The following is a 25,616-nucleotide window of genomic DNA, read 5'->3' as shown; positions in this document are numbered from 1 at the left end:
TCAAAGCAGAATCTGAACATTGTGTCTGGTGCTCATTTCAGCTGTTGCCGCACCTGATTTTGTGTTGTTAGCTTATATCAGATATAGGATAACTTTTTTTTTTTCACCACGTGTTCCTTCGCGATGTGCTGAGTCTGTTTTCGCAATCATGAGCTTCACATAACCAGGCAAACTTACACATGAATCCATCTTAATTAATACAATTAAATATTATGTCATTTTAAAAGCATATTCTCTGTATTAGATTTTTATAGCTTTGTGTTCATTAATGTTCCACACACACACACACACACACAGGATGGTGCCGTGATGGGTCACGGGGAAGGGTTCGCCTCGAGGTGTCGCGTGGAGCCTTCATTGTCTGCTAATAGAATTTGTGAGAGCGTCGTGCAACGAGCAAGATGGAATTTGTGAGTACAATATTGACTTGGCCGAATCCTTAACCCTGCTCCTTGATGCAGCTCTGTTACTTTGCACGAGTGTAACGTGAAATACGGAAATAGATACCTTGAGAGTGACGAAATAGTCTAGGAAGTTCCTCTTTACTTTGTGTTATGAATTCATAATGTATCTGAAGGTGGCTGCAGTGTGGAATTACCTGCCACAATGTGTTAGTGTACTAAAAAAAATTCCACCTACACTCACTCGACTACCATGTGCCCGTGATGCCCTCAGCCCTCTCACCAGCGAGTCACACATTTCAATGAGAGGACGAGGTGACCGAGAGGAGATGGGGGTTGGTAGGTCATAGGTAGCTACGGTTCGATATCTCTAAACTGGCGGCTAGGGTGGGGTCACGCGGGAATTTTCCTTTTGAACACTGCCACGTTTCTCGAGCCCGCGATAATCTCTCTCTCTCTCTCTCTCTCTCTCTCTCTCTCTCTCTCTCTCTCTCTCTTGGTAACAAAACATTTCCGTAACGCAGGCAGGAAAGGACTTGCTGCTTGTGATGAGTAGACAACTGAGGAGAGCATAAGAGGTGACTGAGGACACTGATAGAGACATAGGGCCTGGTAAACGTGTAGGAAGCAGCTTCTGGACAAGATAATGATTACCGATTGAAGACATATACTCATTTCTTACACACACACACACACACACACACACACACACACACACATTCACCTACGGTCGACCAGCAGACCACCACACACACATACATACACACACACACACACACACACACACACACATATTTACCTACGGTCGACCAGCAGACCACCACACACACACACACACACACACACACACACACACACACACACATTCACCTACGGTCGACCAGCAGACCACCACACACACACACACACACACACACACACACATTCACCTACAGTCGACCAGCAGACCACCACACACACACACACACACACACACACACACACACACACACACATTCACCTACGGTCGACCAGCAGACCACCACACACACACACACACACGCACACACACACACACACACCCACGAGGAAGGATAAGAGGAACACGACTCATGCGGAAAATACGTACGGCGTCTTTTTTTTTTTTTTTAGAATGTTGCAAGGTTGGATAGCAAACATCTTCAACTCATGTGGATAAAACATTCTTAGTGACGGAGAAAATACGTGTGCCCATACATACCTACCTTAGTTTGTGTTTCTTGGACAAAGGTTTTGTTTTTTTTTTTACCTTTAGGCAAGAGAGAGAGAGAGAGAGAGAGAGAGAGAGAGAGAGAGAGAGAGAGAGAGAGAGAGAGAGAGAGAGAGAGAGAGAGAGATGGTCCACATTCCTTCCATCCAAAAAAATTCGCATCCTGTCCAGCTCGCAACTCCTTGCCGTTAAGCAATGCACTATGAGAAAGCAAGTTTGGAGAGTCGAGCAAAACAGACGCAAGAACCCATGGGTATGACGTGGTGTGTGTGTGTGTGTGTGTGTGTCGGGGACGGTAGGGGGTAGGAAGGGAGGAGGCAAGGAAGAAGTCAAACCAGTTCCCTTCAGTAACCACCTCCCTCGTCTCCAGTCGTCCGAAGTTTTCCTACTTTTTACTTATTTATTTATTTATTTATTTATTTTTGTGGAGACTGACTCGTGATTCGTGTTGTGGGGTAACAAATGTTGTGTCGCCAACTAGCGGCCTTGAGTGGCCTCCCAATGCTCCTTCAAGTGGCGAGTGGTGATTGTTTCCTTGCCTGACTGAAGTGTTAATTATTAAGTAGATGTTTTTCTTCTTCTTCTTCTTCAGGATTACCAACTGGGTATAATGATTTTTGTCTCTTTATTTTAGTGGAATGGTGTGTGTGTGTGTGTGTGTGTGTATGTGTGTGTCATTCTCTCTCTCTCTCTCTCTCTCTCTCTCTCTCTCTCTCTCTCTCTCTCTCTCTCTCTCTCTCTCTCTCTCTCTGTTTTGTCAGTAAGGAATTAACGAAATCAATAGGCTAAAACGACTCAACCTGCATTTACTGGAGAGAAGAAGGTGCGTGGGGACATGACATAAGTATTTAAATGGGTAAAAATAATCAGCAAAGGTGATATAAATAAGTGATATTCTCACAGTAAACAATCGGGACAGAATTCGAGGTAACGCATGTAAAGTAGATAATAGATCCAAGTATAATGAGAAACAAAAGACCTGTAATATCCAGAAAGACCAGTGGGGCCATCGTCAGGGTAGATTAAGGACGGCGTCGGCAAAGAGGTAGCCAGGGGCGGCGACGAAGACGGGGTACTGCCGGAGATGACGATAGTAGGTGAGAGGCGGCAAGGGCGTGCCACGGTGAGTACATATATAAGCTACATAAATTTAGGTTGAGGAAAGAGATTGGTAGGAACTAGTTCACAAATAGAGTGATGAACGAGTGGAATAGGCTTAGCAGTCATGTGATCAACACCAACACGGTAAATACTTTCAAGAGAGTGTTAGATGATTATATGGATAGGGAAAACAAGTGGTAATAGGGAGGTTGGCAATGGTGGGGGAACGTAACAGAAAACTGTTCACTGTAGGCCAACCAGCCTTTTGCAGTCTTCTTTCTAGAGTTAAGTTCGTAATAAAAAAAAGTACTCGTCTAAGTCTAGTATTAGTAGTTGTAATAATTGGTTGTTGTTATTGTTGCTGTTGCAGTTGTTGCTGTTGATTATTTTTTTTTATTGTTCCTGCTTTTGTTGTTGTTGCTGATAATAGTGACGCCGTTGAAGGTGATTACAATTTACACACACACACACACACACACACACACAGAGAGAGAGAGAGAGAGAGAGAGAGAGAGAGAGAGAGAGAGAGAGATCAACTCAACTCACGCCTCACTTTTCATTTGTAAAGGATGAAATCGAGACAAAGAAGCACGGAATAGTGTCCTGTCGTGTAACCTACATAGGCTTCCCCGGCCGTGGACACGTGATATCAGAGAGAAGACGAACATTAGGAAGATTATCACCGGAAATAATAATTACTTGCGCGGGGGTGTCCGGCGGATGAGATTACACCCAAAGGTTTCTTAAATATTTCCTATTATTTCTAGTCAAGTCCCGTAACCATACAACAAGCATTCTGATCCTGACTGTTGGCTGCCTACCTCCTTCGTTCCTTCCCGCCACGCTTTATCATTCAACATCATTCATATCTTGCTTTATGAACAGGTGAACTGACGTTTTGTTTAAACATTGCGTATGTCACATGTATTGTACGTATAGCAATCACTGATGTGTTTTGTATGACGAGGATGAAGAGGAGGAGGAGGACGATAAGGAAAAATAGAACAAGATAACACCAAAAAGAAGACAAAAAAAAAAAAAAAACGAAGTGGAGGACAGTAACAAAGAAGGAGGATTAATTTTATTCATGTATTACTTCATTAAAAACGAGCATACAGAAACAATGATAACATAACAGTTCCTAAGTGGAAACCGCATTTATTTTCCTTTTCTCTTCCTCTTCCTGCAATGTATTTCTGTGTACTATATATCCATCTTACCTTGATCGTCAGAGCTTATTATAAATTCATTGTTGTCGAGTGACGCAGCATGCAGGACAAGGGGTTTCCTGGTGGATCCTTATCACAGTGTCTCCTCCCGTGCTCTTCCTCTCTTTGTCCATCATCCTTTTCTCCACTTTCCACCTCTTCCTCATTCCCCTCCTTTATTTTACGTTTTATAATCATGTTTCCCGTTTTTTTTTTTTTTCAGCCTCATAGTAAAAAATTCTTTATGGTGTTTCCGTGTTCCCGTGCCACGTTTACAAGACATCGCCAGTTGCGTATGTATTTTTGTACGTCATGATTGCAACGACTTGAAGACTTCGATCCGTAGGTAATGTTTATTGTTGTAGCTGAGTGACCCCGTAACCATCACCCGTCACCTTCATAAGAGAGTAGAGCTGTTGGAGAAATGAAGAGAAGAAAAAAAAAAAAAAGGCAAATGAGGCTATAAAGGAGAGATCGTTCGGTTTTCTCCCTTCTTTCTTTATTTTATTCTTAAGCCATGAATATAAGTTTTGCTCTTTTTTTTTTTTTTTTACTTAATTTGATGTTCTTTAGTGGGCTATTGTTTTTCTTCTTTTTCTCTTTCTTAAGCAAAAGTAGTAGTAGGTGGAGGAGGTGATGGTCTGTGATGGAGACACGCAGCCTCCCTCCCAGTCTCTGTACCAGCCAAGGTATCCCTGTTATTCATGGATATATTCAAGATAACCTACATTATTTAAATTTATTGATATTATTATCATGATAATATAGGTTTATAAATTTATTTAAATTTCGTCATCACCAGATACAAGACATTTCTTTTGCTCTCTCTCTCTCTCTCTCTCTCTCTCTCTCTCTCTCTCTCTCTCTCTCTCTCTCTCTCTCTCTCTCTCTCTCTTTAAGCATCAAATATTTTATAGAAGTGAGTGGAGGTGGAGGCAGGCTATAGTGAGTGAGAGAGTGAGAGGGGAACGGAATTCCCTGGAGATTCAGAAGCCTACTTCTTTATCGCCACACCTACACACACACACACACACACACACACTCTCTCTCTCTCTCTCTCTCTCTCTCTCTCTCTCTCTCTCTCTCTCTCTCTCTCTCTCTCTCTCCAATAATAATAACTGGTGCATAAAGTCTCTTGTATAATCACTTGGCGTGAAATGCCTGGAGCACACCACTGCATTTTTCGTGTTGAAATAAACTCAGTTGCAGGCACGAATCCAGTGTTTTCTAATGTTATCGTCTTTTGGAAATCTAAAACATTTAATTGCAGTGCTTACAGTCTCCTTTATATCACTGTAATACCAAAGCACTGAACAAGAACTTGGCATAATGTAGGTCAAGCCTTGAGGACATTTATACACGTGAGCGGCTCTGTCTTGACTGAGAGACCGGGGTAAGGTCAAAAAAGGCTGTTGGAAACGGATGAGGTCACGATGTTCCTCTAAATGCGTGCTGGGAAACCCGTTTGAGAGACCTTGGTACCAGTTGCCAAACATTTGTCAAGTAGAAATCTGTTGGCCATAAATACAACAATGATCCTTCCAGGTTATTTGTAATGTTTTACTCGTGTCGTTCATTTACCTGTTATGCGGCATGGGTAGGACAGGCAAGGCAAGGAAGGTACAGGTGGGCGGAGCCTTGACTACCTCACGCGGGAGACAAATGCCCGGAATGGTCCCTTGCTGGACTCAGTGGCGTATAACAAATGCAAGCAAGTTTTCAGTCTTTCACTTACTGGTGAGGGGGAAGGTTGTGTGCTCCAGCACTGCGGTTTTCTATGAATCTGCTCAAAGTGGTGCACTCCTTCTTGTGCTTGGCCTTTATAAAGCACGTCATCAACCGTCTTGTGCACACAATCGTATACTTGGTGCCTTGTAAACCTGTTAGAAAATAACTGATAAGAAATTGATGATCGTGTGTGTTAGCACAAAACTGCCGCTTCCTCAGTAACATGAATAAAAGTAAAATAGAGTAAGTAAAATAAAAATACTGTGGTCCATTAGATCCTGACCCCCTGCTCTCAATGCAGCCACCGCAGCGCAGGTGTACGAATGTCAGCATGCCACAGTGCGGTGCTGTGGTGATAGCCTTGGTCGTGTTGTCCCACACATGCTTGTGTGTGGGCGAAGGACACGCCACACCGGAGATGCTGGAGGAGGGCAACACGACAACTTTGATGAGGGATGCCGCGCTTGCCTCCCAAGGCGTAGCTTCTGTCAACCCTGATCAACTCTTCACCACAGTCGGCCCTCAAGACACCATCGTCACCACTCAAGAAGGTCGCACCACATCCCAAGAACACATCAGCACACCTCCGGAGAGTGGCGGCGAACAGCGCGGTAGAACCACCGTGTTGCAGCCGCTGCTGGAGAGCGGCAGGGTGCCGACACGCGTGGACCAGTTGGTAGTATGCTCTTGTCCAGAAATGACTCCTGATGGCTGCCGACGCTTCCTTTCTGACGCCTACATTAACAGTAAAGATCGTGATTTTGAGGATGTTAAGGTAAGTAAACGAGAATTTCATCATATTTCGGGCTGATATGTATTATGAATTTCCTCGTCAGTCTGCACTGCCTTGATCTTCACTTACTGTAAAGACATTTTGTTATATCTTATACGGAAGTATTACTTAAGTATGCATAACTTTTTAGAAGTTCACGCTCTTCAAAGTTAATAATGAGTGCATAATATTTCCATCTGCCAGATCGCCGTGGCTGAACTGCACGTGGCGGTGCACGACGTAACCTGTGAGAAGAAGGATCATCGTTTCATGAATTACAGTGAAGGGAAGTTTTATTATCGGAAACGCGGCGACGTTGTCCTCGTTGATGCCGGTGACCAGACTGGTCTTCGTGTCAATGATTTCTGTGCCGATCTGCGCGACGACGACCACGGACACCCGACGTGGAATATAAAGATCTGTATTCCTCCGCCTTCGGTACCCAGATGCTGCCCCCACGGCCAGGCACTGAAGGATGGGATGTGCCAGGAAGCCGCGACCCCCAAACTCCTTGCCCCTCCCATGTCCGTAAAGTTCTTGGAAAAAGCCATTCATTGGCCAGTTATTAAGAATCACCACCATCCCCTAAATTGCACCACAGATCCTCTGCTATCAATACCATTAGTTCCGAAAGAATCCTTTTTATTAGCTGTTCCAAGCGGAGTTCTGCACGCTTGGAACCCAGCTGATCGTCATGTTAAGGAATATTTTACTCACCCTCCTAACCTCTGCGTTGATGGCTACGTGAACTCTAACGGATCAGAGGTTTATTCCGCCAATATATGCTATTCCTACCCAGAGGTGCACCGCAAAGTGTGTGACGAACATACATGTGTGCGGAAATGCTGCCCAGATGGCGAGGAGATGAGCCAAATGTTGTTTCGCTGCGTTTCCTCTAACTTCAAGGACTTCAAGCCTGAATTCACCTCCCAGCCCCACGATTATAGGGTAGTGTACGGCTTGCCAACATGCCCATTCCGTTCAGTGCTGGACGCGAACACGAAGCTCATTATTGACAGCAGAGGTAATTTTAACTTATCTGGCAACCTTTTGTCAGCGAGGGAATATTGTTTGGATAAGTTTAGTGATGGTCGGGAGAAAGTTGAAGACAAAATATTAGTGTGTATCAAGGAACCAACGAAGCTGTGGCCGAAGATACGAAAAATTTTGTTCCCGATATGTCAGATTATCTCCCTTTTCTTCCTGCTTCTGACGATGGGCTGCTATTGCGTGGTTCCCGAGCTGCTGAATGGTGGCGGGTGGTACCAGTTGTTCCACATCGTTTCACTCATGGTGGCCTACGCTTCCATGTTCGCGCAAGGAATTTTCAGCACGACTTGGAAGAAGTCTACATGTTTTATTATGGGTAAGTCAGTGATGCACGTTTTTTGCATCCGCTGTTTGTGGTGTACAGCACAGTGGGCGTGGTGTGATGCATATGATCGGTGACGGATTGGTGACTATTTAGTAGTGTATAATTTTACAATTTTACGTGTTTCTTCAATTTGCGATGTTATTTCCTTGCAGGGATTGTGCTTCAGTTTGGTTTCCTGTCCACTTTTTTCTGGCTCAACGTGCTGTGTTTTGAGGTGTGGAGGAAAATATGGTGAGTTTGTCCTGAATTATTAGCACTCTCTCTCTCTCTCTCTCTCTCTCTCTCTCTCTCTCTCTCTCTCTCTCTCTCTCTCTCTCTCTCTCTCTCTCATAACTATTGACTCGCACTGCAGACTTAGGAGTGCGTGATCCTTTTCGAAGTCCAGGTGACGCTTAGAAGTAATCTCCAGCTCACATCTTCCAGGAGCCTCAACAAGTTCCGTCCTGCCTCAGTCGTCCCCATTTGGCTATACATGCTCTACGCCTTCGGGACGCCAGTTGCCATCGGGTAAGGATATCACTGGCAGTAATGTTACAAGCGAGTAGTGTCAACAGCTTGATTTCCTAAGCTAAATCACTTATTTTTCTTTTCCGTTTTATTTGTAGCCTTGGGATAGATCTTGGGAATTGATTCAGATGCTACACAGGCATTCACTACAATATCGGGTGTCAGCTTTTCACTAGCTGCCGGATGAAGCAAATGGATCATCTGTCTTATAATCATTAGCGTTTATGAAGCTCCGAATTTATCAGTAGCATCTTGCAGGATCCTGACGGTGTGCATGCAATTATTCGCCCCGGACGACATGCCTGGCGTGGTGAAGCCTCGTCTTGTACAGGGAAAGTGTTTCTTCGAAGGTAAGGTGCCAGATGGCGTGAAACTTTAACATGGACCAGACTTGTATGAAAGCGTAAAATCTCTCTAAGCATTACATTTGTCTTCTGTTTTACTTTCAGGTGCATCGTCACTCCTCCTATATTTCTATGGACCCATTGGATTCCTATTTGCTCTCAACATTGTTTTTATTGTCCATACTTACTGGACCTATAGGAAATTTGAAAAAAATTGCTCCGTGCTTAAGACCATCCCAGGGAGCACTGGTGAGAAGAGGGCGCTGACGGAAAAGATCCATCGCAAACGTGACTACGTCTCGGAGTAAGTGATTTGAGACGCTTTGGATCCTCATCAGGTCTGCTTTCAAAGGTCACATAGATGAGCAGTCGAGTTCTTATGCGTGTTTTCTTTATTGATGACACAGAATCTGGGTTAAACCACAACTAGAATCATGCAAAGCATTCTCAAAAATCCCTGTAACATCAACTACCACCTGCTATTATTCTGAGATCATTTGGACGCCTGCAGAGAGGGGGTGAGAATAAGGTAACATGAAAAATTCTGCTCCCTATTTCAGAATGTGTTTTGTTTCAGTTTTAAGCAACAGTTCTCTCTGCTGGTGCTGATGTCTTTGTGCTGGGTGTCAGAACTTCTGTCTTGGCTCATTCCACTTCCTGAAATGTGGTGAGTGCAACTGGCCTTTGTTGTGCACTTGTATCTCTGTGTCAACTTCAAATAGAGATGAAATTATATGCAGAGTAGTATGTTGTATAGAAATAATCGCAGAAGTTGAGATAGCTAAGAGAGCGTCAGTACAAAAGGAAAAGCTCCAGTGAAATAAGAAGACGGAGTGCTGAAACATGAGAGGAAAGAATGAAAAAAGAATGCTGGGACAGCATTGAATGGCGACCGGTCGTGTTTGTTCCCTCGGGAGAGTAACTGTTCTTAGAGAATGGGTATTGTGTAAAGATAGACTGCTAGATAGATAGATGGTTGTATTACATCAATTTTTTTACATTATTGTAGTCAACTTTTTTTTTTTATACTCTAGCGTACTTGTATGATCGTCAGTAAATAATGCTGTATTTCTCCGTGACGTCCATATTAATGGAATGTATTTTACACCTACAGGGCTACAACAGACACGCTGAACACATTGCAAGGCTTCTTCATATTTGTGATCTTTATTGCCAATAGGAGTAAACGTAAACACTTGAAGAAGAAGTTTCCACTGATCTTCAAGTTTGCGAATCGGATTAGGAATGTCATTCGCCAGTGCTGCTGTTGCTGTACGGGTGAGCAGAAGACTTGCCTGGCTCAATTCGACAGTTTCAAAAGGACACTGTTATCTTCATTTATTGCCTCGAAATTTTCAAGATCTTCATTGTCGATGGACATCCCTGATAACCATACAATGAAGCCAGCCGCCTTGGAATATGATGATATCACCACATTATCTCACTCATCATCAAAAATCAGTAGTGTCTCTCTCCAGGAGACCACTGACACACAATGTTAGTTCCTTCTACTGTCCTGTCTCTAGTGTGATTTTTTTTTCTTTTTTTCTTTTTGATGACAATCTGCAAGTATTTACAGAACTTGATACTGACAAAGTTGTTATGTTGACAGGTGGCGAGGAAAGCCTAGAAGTACAATACAGTATGTGAATTCATAATTTTTTATAAAAAAAAAAAATGCCAAGACATCGCCCCTAGATGGTGTTTTGTGGTGTTTTGGGATATTTTGAGGGTGTTTTAGTATGTTTTTGGAGTGTTTTGGGGTGTTTGGGATATTTTGAGGGTGTTTTGGTGTGTTTTTGGAGTGTTTTGAAATGTTTTTGTGTGTTTTGGGGTGTTTTTGGGTGTTTTTGGGTATTTTAAGGGTGTTTTGGTGTGTTTTTGGAGTGGTTTGGGATGCTTTGGTGTGTTTTGGGATATTTTGAGGGTGTTTTGGTGTGTTTTTTTGTGTTTTGGGATGTTTTGCTGTGTTTTGGGGTATTTTGAGGGTGTTTAAAGGTGTTGTGGTGGTGTTAAATATATTGTTTGTTTACTTTTTTTTAGCTTTTTATTTTCTTATGTATTATTTTATTTCTTATTTATATTGTGGTGTGTTGTCGGTGTGCCCTAACCTAACCTAACCAGCCTAACCTCCCCTAACCTCCCCTCAACCCACAGGCACTGGTCTTATTTTCGTTACTAATGCATATTGGACTTAAAAAATGAGGAGAAATTAAGAAAATATCGAAAGCATTGAAAGAGATAGGACAAGATTTGCTACTGTGATTTCCTGAGTGACATTTGTTATGTAATAAAACACTTAGAAAGAAAAAAAGACTGTTTATTACCATGAGAGAGAGAGAGAGAGAGAGAGAGAGAGAGAGAGAGAGAGAGAGAGAGAGACTTAAAGAAACACGTTGATGTTGTTTTGATAAGAGGAAAAGCATTTATTGATAGAGAGGTGATGTAAAAATAGAAACTTCTGGTTTTTTTTTTTAGCAGAAAATAAAGAAAAAGATTTAATTTTGAAGTTTTTTTTGTAATTAAAAGGAGAGAATATGTGTAATTATAAAGAAAAAGAAATATAGGAAAGGTATTTTTGATAATTAGTAAGGATAGAATACATTTAATTAGAAAGAAAGATAGTGTTTATTACCATGATTAGAGAGAGACAGAGAGAGAGAGAAAAAAAAAAAAGTGCATTAATCTTTAGTAAACAAACAAGCAAATCCTGTTACCTGTATATTAAGTAAACATTCCATTAGTGTTTAAGAACAAATTATATTACCATAACTGATCAAATGTGCAGTATCAGTATGGCTGTATTCCCAAACACGGCCACGCCCGCTTGCCTGACTGTCAATGTTTAATTAAAAAGTTATTGGGGTTTTCAAGGGCATTTTTCAAGGTGAAAAGAGTAACCAGCAGGAGATTTCAAGGTAAGAGTCTGCACTAAGCTTTCTTTTGGTTGAAAGATAAAGGTATGGGATGTGGTAGTTCATTAAATATCAGGCTAGATATGCTCTATGTGAATATTATTATTTTTTACTTATTTTGTTTTATTTAACTAGATTGCAAGTTCTAATGGAATGTTTTCTATTTTCACAACAGACGAATCCTGAAAACACAGCCACCGTTGCCCAGTAATCTATCGCCAGAGGTCAGAGACTTAATTTCAAGACTCCTCGTGAAAGACCCTCGCCAGTGGTTAGGGAGAGGGCCACGGGATGCGCTAGAGATTTAGGACCATGTATTTTTTAAGGTTTGTATTGAGGCTGCTCACTCATATAGTACAAATTTAGCTGCAACATGGGTGATCTGAACTAAGCTGGTCATCCTCTCTCTATACCTGTTCTTTTATTCACTTACCTTCATCTTTTGCTTACCAGTCTGTAAATGAGAAACAGGAATGGAGGTAGAAATACCATCCTTTCATATTTTCCTTTTAAAGATTACCTTAAAGTCATGTTGTGTCTTTAGTAGTGGTTGTGACCTAATGACCAAGTGGTTTATATTGATGCAACTTTTAGATACATTTAGAAAGAAAAAAAATTGATGTGGTTTGGTTGTAATAAGTGGTAATTCCTTTTTTTCCTGACAGAAATTGAATTGGGATGCCTTGCTCAAAAGAAAGTACCTGCTCCCTTTGTACCAAGAATCAGTACTGAGTTAGATGTTAGTAATTTTTCTGAAGAGTTCACTGCAATGATACCACAGGATTCTCCAGCAATCGTTCCTCCAGATGTTGAGAAAATGTTCAATGTAAGTACCCAAATAAGACTTAATTGTATATGTATATGTATGAATGTATGTATGTATTTATATGAGTGTGTGTACTCTTCCAAAGATAGTATTGTTACATTATTATTTCAGGGCTACTCCTACGTTGCTCCATCAATTCTCTTCACTGACAATGTCATCAGCGACAGCAGCAGCCTTTTCAAGATGTCACCAGACAGAAGACCTTCCACAACCAACCTATTATTGGCTTGTAGCTTTAAGGTTAGTACTCAGTTTCTATTCTGCTGTTGCTGATTTACTTGCTAATTTTGATTCTTCACTATTAACTCTTTGACTGCTGTTTGCTACATCTTTCCTTAACCATTAATCACTCTAAGACATTTTTACTTGTTCCACAGCCATCTCTAATCTTTAAACTGGGTACAAATTGCAAAATCCATTCTTTTTAATCCCCTTCTTTCAAGTAGATGATTATAAAGATTTCATGCATTACTTCTGGTGCTGCAAATTGTTTTGTATCAATGAAAGCATTAAAACATACTTGAATTTTTGGTGAATTGTCTCAGCGTGATTTTGACAGTAAAGGTAAATTGTCATAGTAGTAGCAGTAGTAATAATATAAGTATGCATGGCTGATGTCTTCCCCTGTGAGGGATAGACCCATTGTAAGAATAGATATATAGTTTAGGAGTTTCCCAGCTTCCTCATCTTATTAGTTTTAGTTATGTGTGAATTATATTTGTGTCTAGTTGTATGCATACTTTCTCATTTAATTATTAAAGTACTTGTGATGAAAAAAAATGTATGAAATAACTCATAGACATGTATTTTTTTCAGGACTCACCATTTTTCCAAAAATACGAACTGAATCTCCGAGATAATATACTCGGAGACGGCAGCTTCAGTGTCTGTCGGGAATGTGTACAAAAGTCCAGCGGGCAACAACACTTTCCTGTGGAGATAGTGTCAAGAAGACTAGACTGCCAACAAGAAATCAATTTACTCTGGGCTTGCCAAGGACATTCCAACATTGTCAACAACCTCCATGAAGTTTTCCATGATGAGGTAAGCATCTATTCATGATTCTCAACATTGGAAGCTGAATAATGAAAGTTGAAAATGTCTTCCATATATGCCTTTGTTTTGTGGAGTTTGTTTACTGAGCACTATGTAATACCTACCACTCTCAGTTATGGATAAACACTTGCACTAGAGTGATTCCTGCTTGAATACACTAATTTCATCAGACCACTCTTCTTCCTCTACTATCTTTTAACAGTCATTGACATTCTCTCCATCTACCTATCTCTGTGTTGCCTCACTCTCTGTGGGAGCATCCCCTGAGGAGGTGGCCACACCAGAAGAACCTCCATCCTCCTTATCTAGACCTTTCCTTGTTGCTTGTTCAACTGCATGATGTCTTTAACACACACTTCTCTACCCCATCCAAGTACTACCATCCAAGTAGCTTTCCTCACCTATCACTACTTTCAACTTCACTCACTCTTTCTTTTGGATATGTCATTGATATTAAATCATTTTGACACAAAATGATTTAAGTAACAATTAGTTTAAGATCATATTATTTTCTTTTCCTTGCATTTAATCATTGTATGCCTGTATCTAATTCATGTTGGTTTCACAGGCACACACCTACATTGTGATGCAGCTCCTTGGAGGTGGAGAGCTGGCTGCCTCAGAGGATCAGGAAACACGAGAGGTTCACAGAGGCTCGCCTCGGGCTTCGGTCGTCGTGAGGAACCTGGTGTCAGCAGTTCACTACGTGCACAGGAAAAGCATCAGTGTTCACGGAGACCTAAAGCCAGACAGGGGTGAAAAGGGTTGGTGTTGAGGATAGACAGAAAAGAAAAGAAAGGAAAGGTAAAAAAAGGAAGTTTTTTTGCATTGATTTTCCATCTGCTTATTTTAAAGAATTTATTGCATGGAATATTATTGATCTCCATCATTTGTATGGCCTTTATAATAAAAAGTATGAATTTATTCCATTCAGATATTATCCTTCTCCGAGGCCATTCTAATCTAAACATCTTTTCACGGAATCTCTTGTTCAAGGATTCTTCTGAAGATTCAGTTATTAAGATTGTGGATTTTGGGTTTGCACATTTGATGCCTGACAAGGAAAAGGATGGCAGCACGAAGACACCGTGCTTCACTGTTCACTATGCAGCGCCAGAAGTGTTGCTGCAAGCTGTGCAGAAGGGAGCAAATGGTACCGCTTGAACATTCATGCACTGGTTGAGTATCTTGTGTGTAATTTTATGATGAAAGGTTTTTAATGCAGGGACAGTTGTTTATAGGCATTTTTACATTATTTTTAGTGTACAACCATCCAAAAGGCATTTAGCTCAGTGTTAGTGCAACAACCACACAGTACTGAATGTAGGGTTTCCTGTTTCATTAGAGATTTCTCTGCAGTGGTGTTTTCAATACAAGGAGTGTTTTCTATAGTTATTTTCTTTATTTTGAGGGCTTGCTATATCCTGCACAACTCTAAAAATACATCAAATTAACCTCCCACCAAAGCACAATACAGACACTTCCATTGGCTGTAACATTACTGCTAATACTGCAACATTCTTCCTGAGGGGAACCACACACATTAACAATAACACATGTTACAAAAAACTACACCAAACATATTAAGCTCAACATTTTTGTATAATAATTTTTATAAACATGAATGACCAAAAATGGTTCTAGGATAAAAGAGGAAAAAAATGACAGAACACTACAGCATAACAGTACAAATGGCAGGTGTGTCTCTTTTCTCTTATTCCTTATTTGCAAGGATTAAAGCTGTTACCTTAGAGATCACAAGAAGTGGGACGGTACAGTTCGCTAAGCTGCCGGTACACGTAGGATGGTGCAGTACCTCGACTGAAATAAAAGAGATTTAAATGGTCAGCAGCCATTATTTAAAGCTAAGTGAGTAGATGTGCAAGATAAACAGGGTACAGTAAAATCCCTCTTGTCCGGCATCAACGGGACCGCCGACGTGCCGGACACTTGAATAGAAGTGAAATTATGTCCACGATGACCACCCTACACTCACGCATCTTACCACAACAATGATGATCAGCTGATCTGATCAGCTGCTTAAGTGTAAGCACAACACACTTCCTTTTTTCTACAACTTTAGGCGTGATGAAGGCGTCGGGCGATAAACAGTGCACACGCGGGACTGAGTCACTGAGTAAACACAGTGCAGTGGGCTGCGGGTGGCGCGAAGCAGTGCGCTGTGGTGGCAAGGGGACGGAGTATGCCTCGCGTGGGAATTTTAATTGATTTTGTGAGCACACGTTGATTTTTTATTGATTTTAAGGCTCGGGGAAAAATGTGCCGGATACTTGAAGCTGCCGGATACTGGAATGCCGGATGAGAGGGATTTTACTGTATAATAAATTGACTAAGTTGTTTATCTCACTCATAAGTAAAACATAAAGGCCTTTCATTTGATGCATTTAGGATCAGAAGTTTTACTGGGAGATGAAGTACAGTGCTAAATAACAGTTTGTGCATAAAGCTGACAAATACTGATGTCTCCTGAGGTCAGCCCAGGCCCAACAAGGAAAGCAAATAAAAAAATGAAATGAACCCCCAACATCACACCTTGAAAGGACCACACAGTCATATGAACAACACAAACTCACTTGTTAGTTATGAAACCAGTGACATTTTCTGGAGGAACGTAATCTAGCTGAGTCAGCGCAGTATTTACAGACGGCCAAAACTTTGTTCCCTCTGGGATAATAGAAGTGGTGGTTTGGTGGCTTATTTCTTCACAGCCCATCAAGCTAAATTTGTATGTGGGAGTGCACACATACAGCTGAAAATGAAGATTTGTGACAATAAGCAAAATGCACAATTCATGCCATGATTTTCAATATTATATAGGTACTGATCTGATAGTATCTAGCTCCACATGAGACAACAGGTTGAGGTTTGAGAAAGGACCATCCAACACTCAACACGAGGAATGTATATCCACCTACATGAAATAAACATGTGGAAAAGGAATGTATCAAAAACTGGAATCAAGAATTTCTGTGAGAATAAAATGGTATGTACTTTTGTGATACCTTCCCTGTTCAATTTGCAACAGTAAATATGTTTCAAATACTGCCCCACTGAAAGAGGTATCAGGATAATGACTAACAAATAAAACTTACTGGAACAGAATAAAACTTTGGTGGTGAGGCAAGAGAGGCTGCACCAACAAAGGTCTCAATGCCTCCGTTGGTCACCACCGTCTCGGTGCCAACGATGACCTTGTTGACACGTGACATGATGGGGAACACTGCAGAGTCTTGAATTAATGTTGTCTCAATTCCAGCAGTACATAAAGCTTTTGCCACTGGGTGACCCTGCACAAGTAAAAGATGTATTGAGAACATAAGAACATAATAAAATAAAGGAAGCTGCAAGAAGCCATCACCCCTACATGTGGCAGTCCCTGTGTTATGTATTGTGCACATCAGACACGATGACGTGAAAGAGACGCATAAAACACCTTACATCATATTTAGGGGCACGTTCGGCAACAATAACGTGGAATTTCCTTTGTGTGGCTGCCTTGGTCAGGAAGGCCAAGACCAGTGGACACATTGCACACGTCACAATGACCTCATCATTGTGAATCTTGCTTACACCTTGGGCAGCTATCAATTCTTGGCTGAAATAAAAGGAATCAATATAATACTGGTAACAAACAACGTCAATGTCCCAAATGTCAGTGTAATCTTTACTCTACCTTTGTTCAACCTCAGCTTTCTGTTCACCAATGGCCTCAAGTACTCTGTCCTGCAGCTCTGGAATAACCTCCGTGCATTTTGGGAGATCTCCACATGCAGGGTGAGTCTACTAGCATGGACTGTGAGAGGCTTGGGTACTCCACACCTTGCTTCTCTCCACGTGGTGTGTTGTGTTCGTCAATTACTATCTGCGTGAAGAAGAAAAATAACTTAAATAAATAAATGAGATACACACACACACACACACACACACACACACACACGAGGACAGACAGGCAAAATACGTAGAGAGAGAGAGAGAGAGAGAGAGAGAGAGAGAGAGAGAGAGAGAGAGAGAGAGAGAGAGAGAGGCTGTACTTAAGCAATTATATCTTTCCACACACACACACACACACACACACACACACACACACACACACACGCACACGCACACGAACGTTTCCCTAAGGGCGTTACATCACTGTGTGTGTGTGTGTTCTATATCTCTAGGGCGGAATCTTTCAAGAGAGAGAGAGAGAGAGAGAGAGAGAGATGAGGAAACAAGGAAGAGAATGAAAAATAAATAAAAAAGCAAGAATAATGATGATAACAACAACAATAAAAGGAGGTCAGTTTTTTTTTTTTTATGGGATACTTATGTGAATTGAAATACGCCTAAATGTTTACGTTCGTGAGAGAAAACGGAGGTCAGTTTTTTATTTTTATGGGATACTTATGTGAATTGAAATACGCTCAGTTATTTGTACATCACTGCTTCACAGACATCTCCAGCAAGTGTTCCCTTTGAGTAGCACCAAACCCACCAACACCCACACATTGGTAAGCCTTCTAAGCACATACTAGTTTACATTGGCGCAGATATATTAAAAAGATTAATCACAAAAGACTAATTAAAAACATATATTCAGTACATGCAGGTGGGCTCTCCTTGACACACAGAGAAAGGCTGGTAATTCTCTGTTGATCATTAGCTACAGTATGGAAGCCTCTGTTATACTTCGATATCTCTGTGAAGTATTGTTGTTTTTTAACGTCAAATGGTAAATATTTAATAATTATAAGGTAAGATATAACAGTATTAAGCCAAGCCTTTAATTCACACAAGCTTTTCAATTATTGCACATTACGCCACACAAGGGACGAGACATTGCAGTGTAAGCCACGACCAGTTTGAATTTGGCGCTTCAATCAGTAAACGTCTACATACTTTGACAATTACAGTGATAATGGCCTGAGATTTATTTTTACACGCTTATAATTCTTTATATTTAATTTTCTATTAGTTTAGTATAATATAAAAGAAGTTGGTGGTTGTTATTGAAAGGTAAAAGTGTGTTGTGGATAGGTTTGTGTCCGTACTGTGCAGAGCAGGCCAAGGGAGGACAACACAGCACCAGACGTGACACAGAAAGGCACTGTGTTCAAAGGGTGCCATAAACTGTGGCTTTATTTAATGTATTTTGGCAGAACAAGACAGTGACAGGGCCGTGGGTGCCTGCGTGTGCTGGTGCAAGCTTGGTGCCTGCCTGGAGGTGCCTACAGGGAGGTGCCTACAGGGCCACCAAGGCTAATATTGGTAAGAAACCTTCCCACCACTTGTCCAGCCAGCTAATTTGCACAGTCTGATGTAACAGGCGGTGACTGTGATAGTGTTGTTACCTGTCACCCACAACAACAACAACAACAACAACAACAACACAGGGCTGTCAGGTTTATTGTTAAGCCTGGTATTTCATGTTTTTGCACCTCGTTAGCAATATATTGATGTGACGCAGCATTCCACGGTGCCACAAGCGCTCCAAGCCTCCACCACAAAACTCTTACTAATTAACCATGACAGGAATTAGAAAAACGTAAAAAAAATCCACTTGCCTTATGTTATCAGCTGAGGTGGAGGCAGCCTTCCCCATTTATCCGCCAATATCTGCTTTATTTGTCACTTATTGTAAGCCTAACACGTCACTAAGTGGAGCCACATGACAAGGCTTTCATATCCGCTAGCTAGATATATCCGCCATTGCCTCATTTAGTTACGATGGAAGAATAACAGGCAAAATAGCGGCCGTCCTCTCCACTGGCAAGGGCCGCCATGATGCCTGGCTACCTGTTTGAATCTGTGGGTTCCAATATTTTTTGGGTATTTTTCTTAACTTCTTTATTTTGGTAGTATAGCATGTTTTTATGGTTTAGAAAAATAATTATTTGCTTTAGAAGTGTTTTCGCTGCTTGTGTTGACTTGTGTCCAATTTTGTGTTGATTGACGAAAATGTGGGGTGTTTTTTTTTGACGCTATTTTGACAAACTTGGTTTTTTATTTCACGCTCTAATTACGTCTTTTGTATTTCTAAAAATTGCTTATGATTTTTAAATTGTTTTTTGGTTCCTGTTGAGAGGAATAAGTGGGTTTTAAAAATGGTTTATGGTCCTGTTAAAAGTTGTGATTATAACACTTTTTGTGTTATTGTGTCTCTATTTCAGCTTGTAACTAACTTTTTAATGCCTGAAAAAATAGTTTGTATGTTTTAAAGTGTTTTATCTTGTTGTTGAGTCAAAATAGGTGGACTTTCCAGTGGTTTTTAATCGTAATTAGGTTCCAACACTTGTTTTTTACACAATTTCGGTTTTATTTGTTTATTCTTGTTCCAGATAACTTTTGATGGTGTAAGATGATAGTTCAGATTTTTTAAAATTTTTTACGTTCCTAAAAATTCAAATGCTGTGGAGTTTTCAATGATTTAAATGGTGCCGAATATTTCAACACTTTTTCCATATTTCATTTGGATATTTTTTAAATACTACTCAAGCTGGAGCTGTTATAATATTGTGGATATTTTTTAAAGTATTTGTCAAGTCAGAATATATAAGGCATTCCAGCCTAGCTCCATTTTTTCGAGGGGTCAATTTCGAAATGAAATCCGTTACGGTACGTAAATTAGCCGTGACGTCACATCCGCCATGATGGACCTGGGCCCTTGGTCGGCTCCGCTGTCTCCTCGGTAATAATTATCGTATTTTGCAGTGTTTTCCTGGTGTTTCCACGTGTTTCTAAACTCAGACGTGTAGATAAGAGTAGAATGAGTAAGAAAATAAGAGAAATAGAGGAGGAAGAGGAAGGGAGAAGGAATAGAGGAGGTGGTAAAACAGAAAAATGATAAGAAAACAATATTTAGCTTAATTTTCCCTGCTGCCCTGTCTGTCTTGGTAGTATTTGTCTTCCCTGACAGTGCTTCCAGTTTATTTGGTGTGTTTAAGAGGTGTTGGAGTGTGTCTGGAGGTGTTTAGGGAGTGTTGCAGTGTGTCTGGAGGTGTTGAAAGGGTGTTGAAGTGTGTGTTTTAGGGATTTGGTGATGTTTGAGTCAATATTTAGCGTTCCTGGTGTGTTTTGGGGTGTCTTAGGCTTGTTTAGGAGTGCTTTAAGTGTGTTTTGGACTGTTTTCAATGTTTTGTGATGTTTCAAGTGTATTTTAGGATGTTATGGACGAGTTTGGGTGTGTTTTGTGTGGATACCGGGGAATTTTGGGTGCGTTTGTGGGTATTTTAGGTCAGTCTGGTTGTTTTGGGGTGTTCTAAGTGTGTTTTGGGCCGTTTTCAGTGTTTTGGGATGTTTTAAGTGTGTTTTAGGATGTTATGGATGAGTTTGAGTGTGTTTGGGGTAGGTACGGTGTGTTTTCGATGCGTTTAAAGTCAATTTGGTGAGTTTTGGAGTATTTTAAGTGTGTTTGGAGATATTTTGGTGCACTTTCGATGTGTTTAGGGTGTTTTTTTTTTTGCGTTTAGGAGTTTTTAAGGTGTTTTAAGGTGTTTCAGTGTGATTGGAGTTGCTTTTGAGGTGTTTTGGTTATGTTAAAGGCATGTTGCAGATAAGTACTGGGTCTTTGAGGGTAGAAGTGGTGTGCTGGAGGTAAAATAAAAGGTTCTGGAGTGTTTTAGGGGGGACTGTGATAGTAGAAGCGTGTCAGGGGTGTTATAGCGTGTGTTGTGATGTATGAAGCTTCTAGATGCATGTGGGGGCGATGTCTGGGTCTGTACGAGGTGTTGTGGTGTTGGAGTCCTAGCAGGGGAAGGTACTGGAGGTTGTAGTGATGGGTAGAGGGTAAAAACAGAGGTACACTTTAGGTTAGGTAAGGTTAAGCGTTCATTGGTGTTGATTCAGTAATACAATCTTTTTTTTTTCAGATACAAATGTAGAGGGACGAAATAGAGAAGCAGGAAGACCACCACCACCACCACCACCAGCAGTGTGGAAGAAAGGTTAGACAAGCGAAGAAAGTTGGAAAATTAATAATTAAACGCTTGCTGTCTTTTATTATCTTGAGTATAAAATGGTTATATGACAATCTCTCTCTCTCTCTCTCTCTCTCTCTCTCTCTCTCTCTCTCTCTCTCTCTCTCTCTCTCTCTCTCTCTCTCTCTCAGTATTAGTAACCCTGTTGACAGAAGTGACATCCGCGTCTTCTTAGATGTAAACAAAGCGGTACTTTCCTTCCAGCTGGTGATAAAACTCTCTCTCGCTCTCCCTCACTCTCCCTCACTCTCCCACGCCACGGAAGCAGTGGAATAAAGCACAGGAGGAGGAAGTGAGAGGATAATGAAGTTTGGAAGTTTGTGATACGTAAGAAGGTTACATGTTGTGAGAGGAATATAGTGCTGTCTGTCTGTCTGTGTGTGTGTGTGTGTGTGTGTGTGTAAAGAAGAAAATGCTATATTATATCTACGTGTTTAAAAGTTTCTGTGAGGGAATGTGTGTGTGTGTGTGTGTGTGTGTGTGTGTGTGTGTGTGTGTGTGTGTGTGTGTGTGTGTGTGTGTGTGTGTGAAGGAAGAAAGGGGTGGTGTTTACGGGTCTGTGATGAAAAAACGTGTGCTTTGTTTTGTAACCTTCAGAAAAAAATATTAAGAAAGTTTTTACAGTGGGAAAATTTTGGTGGTGAGAGAGAAAATGACTAAAATATTACCTCAAATTTAACCTAACGTGGTTGAGCTTCTCACTCCTCAGCTGCCACTAAGCAAACCAAGCCTAACCCAAAGAAGCCTACCCTAACTTCTGTCTGGTGCTTCCTCCTCCCCAAGACTGGCTATCTTGTTTCTTAATCCCAAGCTGGCCTAACCAAACTTTATCTAATGTAACCTAAGCAATTCTAACCTAGCCAAATCTTACCTAAGCAAGCCTAACCTAGCCAAGCCTTACCTAACCTAACCTAACCTAACCTAACCTAGCCTAACCTAACCTAATCTACATCCTCTTCCCACGGCCTCACTTAACCAAACCTAACGTAACTTTCAGAGCAATGGCAACCCTCCGATCCGGCAAGCAAGTTGGCGGCAGCGATGGCGGTGGCGGCAGCAGTGGTGGTGAGGTGGACAGCAGGGACAGAGGGGCACTACAGGCTGCGGACATCAAGGAGAAGGTGAGCAGTGTGTTGTGTTGGTGTGTGTTGCTAAGTTGAGATGCAATATTTGTCACTCAACACTCATGGAACACTGCCTCCATGCACAAGTGTGTCGGGAAAATTATTTAAAGTCGTAAAAATGTTCTTGTTTTACTTTATTTATTTATTTATTCATTTTGTTTTATTTTTTGTATATATAGGAGGGACACTGTTTAAAGGCAACAAAATACTATAAGAAAAAAATACTGAAAGAAAATAATAGATAAAAAAGACCTCACTTAACCTAACCTAACTTAACCTAACTTAACATATGCTAACTTAACCTAACCTTACATATGCTAACTTAACCTAACCTAACCTAACCTCTTTTAACCTAACCTAACTTAACCTAACCTAACCTAACATATGCTAATTTAACCTAACCTAACCTAACTTAACTTAACCTAACCTAACTTCTTTTAACCTAACCTAACTTAACCTAACTTAACCTAACCTAACCTAACTTAACCTAACCTAACATATGTTAACTTAACCTAACCCAACCTAACCTAACTTAACCTAACCTAACCTAACATATGCTAACTTACCCTTACCTAACATATGCTAACCTAACCTAACTTAACCTAACCTAACCTAACCTCACATAACCTAACCGAACCTAACACCCGCAGAGGAACGCACGGACAAGCAAGGTGGTATTCGGCAGTCTGATCCTGGACCTGCTTGGCTTCACGGTGGTGCTGGCTCTGTTTCCTGCTCTCCTCGACTATTATTCCAAGCACGACTCCAGCAGCTTGTATTCCTCTCTGCTCTCCTGTGTCACGTATTACCAGCACATCATCGGCGTCCCTGCGAGGTTCCACTCTGTCTTGTTTGGTGGTATGTGGGTTTGTTGTGTTTTGTATTGGTTTATATATTTTCAGTTTGTTTTTATTATTTTTTTTTTTTCAATTTTTTTTTATCCTATTATCTATTTATTTATTTTTGTTTGTTTGTTTGTTTGTAGGGTGTACCATGTATTTTTTAAGGTTTGTATTGAGGCTGCTCACTCATACAGTACAAATTTAGCTGCAACATGGGTGATCTGAACTAAGCTGGTCATCCTCTCTCTATACCTGTTCTTTTATTCACTTTCCTTCATCCTTTGCTTACCAGTCTGTAAATGAGAAACAGGAATGGAGGTAGAAATACCATCCTTTCATATTTTCCTTTGAAAGATTACCTTGAAGTCATGTTGTGTCTTTAGTAGTAGTGGTTGTGACCTAATGACCAAGTGGGTTATACTGATGCAACTTTTAGATACATTTAGAAAGAAAAAAAATTGATGTGGTTTGGTTGTAATAAGTGGTAATTCCTTTTTTTTCCTGACAGAAATTGAATTGGGATGACCTTGTTCAAAAGAAAGTACCTGCTCCCTTTGTACCAAGAATCAGTACTGAGTTAGATGTTAGTAATTTTTCTGAAGAGTTCACTGCAATGATACCACAGGATTCTCCAGCAATCGTTCCTCCAGATGTTGAGAAAATGTTCAATGTAAGTACCCAAATAAGACTTAATTGTATATGTATATGTATGAATGTATGTATGTATTTATATGAGTGTGTGTACTCTTCCAAAGATAGTATTGTTACATTATTATTTCAGGGCTACTCCTACGTTGCTCCATCAATTCTCTTCACTGACAGTGTCATCAGCGACAGCAGCAGCCTTTTCAAGATGTCACCAGACAGAAGACCTTCCACAACCAACCTATTATTGGCTTGTAGCTTTAAGGTTAGTACCCACTTTCTATTCTGCTGTTGCTGATTTACTTGCTAATTTTAATTCTTCACTATTAACTCTTTGACTGCTGCTGCTGCTGTTTGCTACATCTTTCCTTAACCACTAATCACTTTGAGACATTTTTACTTGTTCTACAGCCATCTCTAATCTTTAAACTGGGTACAAATTGCAAAATCCATTCTTTTTAATCCCCTTCTTTCACGTAGATGATTATTATAAAGATTTCATGCATTACTTCTGGTGCTGTAAATTGGTTTGTATCAGTGAAAGCATTAAAACATACTTGAATTTTTGGTGAATTGTCTCAGCGTGATTTTGACAGTAAAGGTAAATAAATTGTCATAGTAGTAGCAGTAGTAATAATATAAGTATGCATGGCTGATGTCTTCCCCTGTGAGGGATAGATTCAGATTCAGATTCAGATTCTTTATTCCACGAAAGTGGTTATTAAGTACATTATATTTCACATAGCTTTACATAAATATGGAGGTCATAAAACTAAACTGTAGATTGAAATATCTTAGTATACTACTAAATGATTAAATTGCAGAATGTTGTCATCAAAAAATATTAAGAGTATAAAATAATCATGGTAACTAAAATAGTATTTCTACACTAAAGTGCAATGTCTACCTCTAAGTAAAATAAAATACATGAATGTCCTTAAAATTATGTTTAAATGATAATAAGACCATAAAATGCTGGATAAAATATGGGTGTAAAGCTTCATCACTGTGCGTTTTCTAACATATGTCTAAAATATTTATATAATATTTGCAGATTGGAAATGTTTCCTGAGGTTAGTCTTATTTTCTTTTCCTTGCATTTAATCATTGTATGCCTGTATCTAATTCATGTTGGTTTCACAGGCACACACCTACATTGTGATGAAGCTCCTTGGAGGTGGAGAGCTGGCTGCTTCAGAGGATCAGGAAACACGAGAGGTTCACAGAGGCTCGCCTCGGGCTTCGGTCGTCGTGAGGAACCTGGTGTCAGCAGTTCACTACGTGCACAGGAAAGGCATCAGTGTTCACGGAGACCTAAAGCCAGACAGGGGTGAAGAGTTAGGAGAGGGAGAAGAAATATGTTGGGAATTAATGGAATGGGAGGGAATAAAAATAGAAAAGTGGTTGGTGTTGAGGATAGACAGAAAAGAAAAGAAAGGAAGGGTGAAAAAAAGGAAGTTTTTTTTGCATTGATTTTCCATCTGCTTATTTTAAAGAATTTATTGCATGGAATATTATTGATCTCCATCATTTGTATGGCCTTTATAATAAAAAGTATGAATTTA

The 25,616-nt window shown here is 40.5% G+C and overlaps 4 protein-coding genes across 14 annotated transcripts in view; 3 read left to right on the top strand and 1 right to left on the bottom strand.

Annotated features, from left to right (window-relative positions):
- LOC135106254 (probable G-protein coupled receptor Mth-like 1) overlaps positions 1–11,894 on the top strand; it is a 13,042-nt gene extending 1,148 nt beyond the window's left edge. For 3 of the 9 annotated variants that reach the window (XM_064015067.1, XM_064015070.1, XM_064015069.1), the window contains exons 2-10: positions 5,968–6,441; positions 6,643–7,804; positions 7,966–8,044; positions 8,237–8,320; positions 8,579–8,670; positions 8,770–8,968; positions 9,242–9,331; positions 9,779–10,161; positions 11,755–11,894. In XM_064015067.1, the coding sequence (XP_063871137.1) occupies positions 5,968–6,441; positions 6,643–7,804; positions 7,966–8,044; positions 8,237–8,320; positions 8,579–8,670; positions 8,770–8,968; positions 9,242–9,331; positions 9,779–10,161; positions 11,755–11,765 (2,574 nt within the window). In that variant the 3' untranslated portion in view covers positions 11,766–11,894. Of the gene's footprint in view, positions 1–297; positions 411–2,579; positions 2,753–3,892; positions 4,285–5,967; positions 6,442–6,642; positions 7,805–7,965; positions 8,045–8,236; positions 8,321–8,578; positions 8,671–8,769; positions 9,017–9,224; positions 9,332–9,778; positions 10,162–11,754 lie in introns of those variants that run through there. The other 6 variants (XM_064015068.1, XM_064015066.1, XM_064015071.1 and 3 more) reach the window with 6 other exon arrangements.
- Positions 11,767–25,616, top strand: LOC135106259 (ribosomal protein S6 kinase alpha-5-like). 2 transcript variants are annotated; one of them, XM_064015088.1, is made up of 5 exons: positions 11,767–11,905; positions 12,245–12,405; positions 12,517–12,645; positions 13,222–13,449; positions 25,195–25,616. In XM_064015088.1, the coding sequence occupies exons 2-5, from the start codon at positions 12,349–12,351 to the stop codon at positions 25,522–25,524; spliced, it is 744 nt and encodes a 247-aa protein (XP_063871158.1). In that variant the 5' UTR covers positions 11,767–11,905; positions 12,245–12,348; the 3' UTR covers positions 25,525–25,616. The 2 variants fall into 2 exon arrangements, with proteins under 2 accessions (XP_063871158.1, XP_063871159.1); XM_064015089.1 differs by lacking the exon at positions 25,195–25,616 and adding an exon at positions 14,030–14,385.
- The window catches only part of LOC135106271 (translation initiation factor eIF2B subunit beta-like), a 48,112-nt gene continuing 37,337 nt past the window's right edge, over positions 14,842–25,616 (bottom strand). The window contains exons 1-6 of one of the 2 annotated variants that reach the window (XM_064015113.1): positions 19,025–19,273; positions 17,156–17,340; positions 16,921–17,077; positions 16,575–16,769; positions 16,056–16,231; positions 14,842–15,282 (exon numbers count right to left, since the gene is read on the bottom strand). In XM_064015113.1, coding sequence (XP_063871183.1) covers positions 15,210–15,282; positions 16,056–16,231; positions 16,575–16,769; positions 16,921–17,010 — 534 coding nt within the window. In that variant the 5' untranslated portion in view covers positions 17,011–17,077; positions 17,156–17,340; positions 19,025–19,273 and the 3' untranslated portion in view covers positions 14,842–15,209. Of the gene's footprint in view, positions 15,283–16,055; positions 16,232–16,574; positions 16,770–16,920; positions 17,078–17,155; positions 17,345–19,024; positions 19,274–25,616 lie in introns of those variants that run through there. The other variant, XM_064015114.1, reaches the window with a different exon arrangement.
- Positions 18,595–24,757, top strand: LOC135106277 (uncharacterized). The gene is made up of 7 exons (XM_064015126.1): positions 18,595–18,732; positions 21,333–21,407; positions 21,645–21,732; positions 22,438–22,561; positions 23,215–23,422; positions 23,915–24,076; positions 24,188–24,757. The coding sequence occupies exons 4-6, from the start codon at positions 22,442–22,444 to the stop codon at positions 23,929–23,931; spliced, it is 345 nt and encodes a 114-aa protein (XP_063871196.1). The 5' UTR covers positions 18,595–18,732; positions 21,333–21,407; positions 21,645–21,732; positions 22,438–22,441; the 3' UTR covers positions 23,932–24,076; positions 24,188–24,757.

Source organism: Scylla paramamosain, chromosome 13 (assembly GCF_035594125.1).
Source record: "Scylla paramamosain isolate STU-SP2022 chromosome 13, ASM3559412v1, whole genome shotgun sequence".
Classification (NCBI taxonomy): domain Eukaryota; kingdom Metazoa; phylum Arthropoda; class Malacostraca; order Decapoda; family Portunidae; genus Scylla; species Scylla paramamosain.
Note: the sequence above shows the minus strand (reverse complement) of the source record. Positions and strands in the feature narration are given on the sequence as shown.

Excerpts from the sequence above, each read along its gene's own strand:
- LOC135106259 (XM_064015088.1), top strand. The coding sequence starts at position 12,349 with ATGATACCACAGGATTCTCCAGCAATCGTTCCTCCAGATGTTGAGAAA. Across the intron at positions 12,406-12,516 it reads ATGTTGAGAAAATGTTCAAT|GGCTACTCCTACGTTGCTCC; the intron begins GTAAGTACCCAA and ends TTATTATTTCAG. Across the intron at positions 13,450-25,194 it reads ATGAAGTTTTCCATGATGAG|GCACACACCTACATTGTGAT; the intron begins GTAAGCATCTAT and ends TTGGTTTCACAG.
- LOC135106277 (XM_064015126.1), top strand. The coding sequence starts at position 22,442 with ATGGCAACCCTCCGATCCGGCAAGCAAGTTGGCGGCAGCGATGGCGGT. Across the intron at positions 22,562-23,214 it reads CTGCGGACATCAAGGAGAAG|AGGAACGCACGGACAAGCAA; the intron begins GTGAGCAGTGTG and ends TAACACCCGCAG.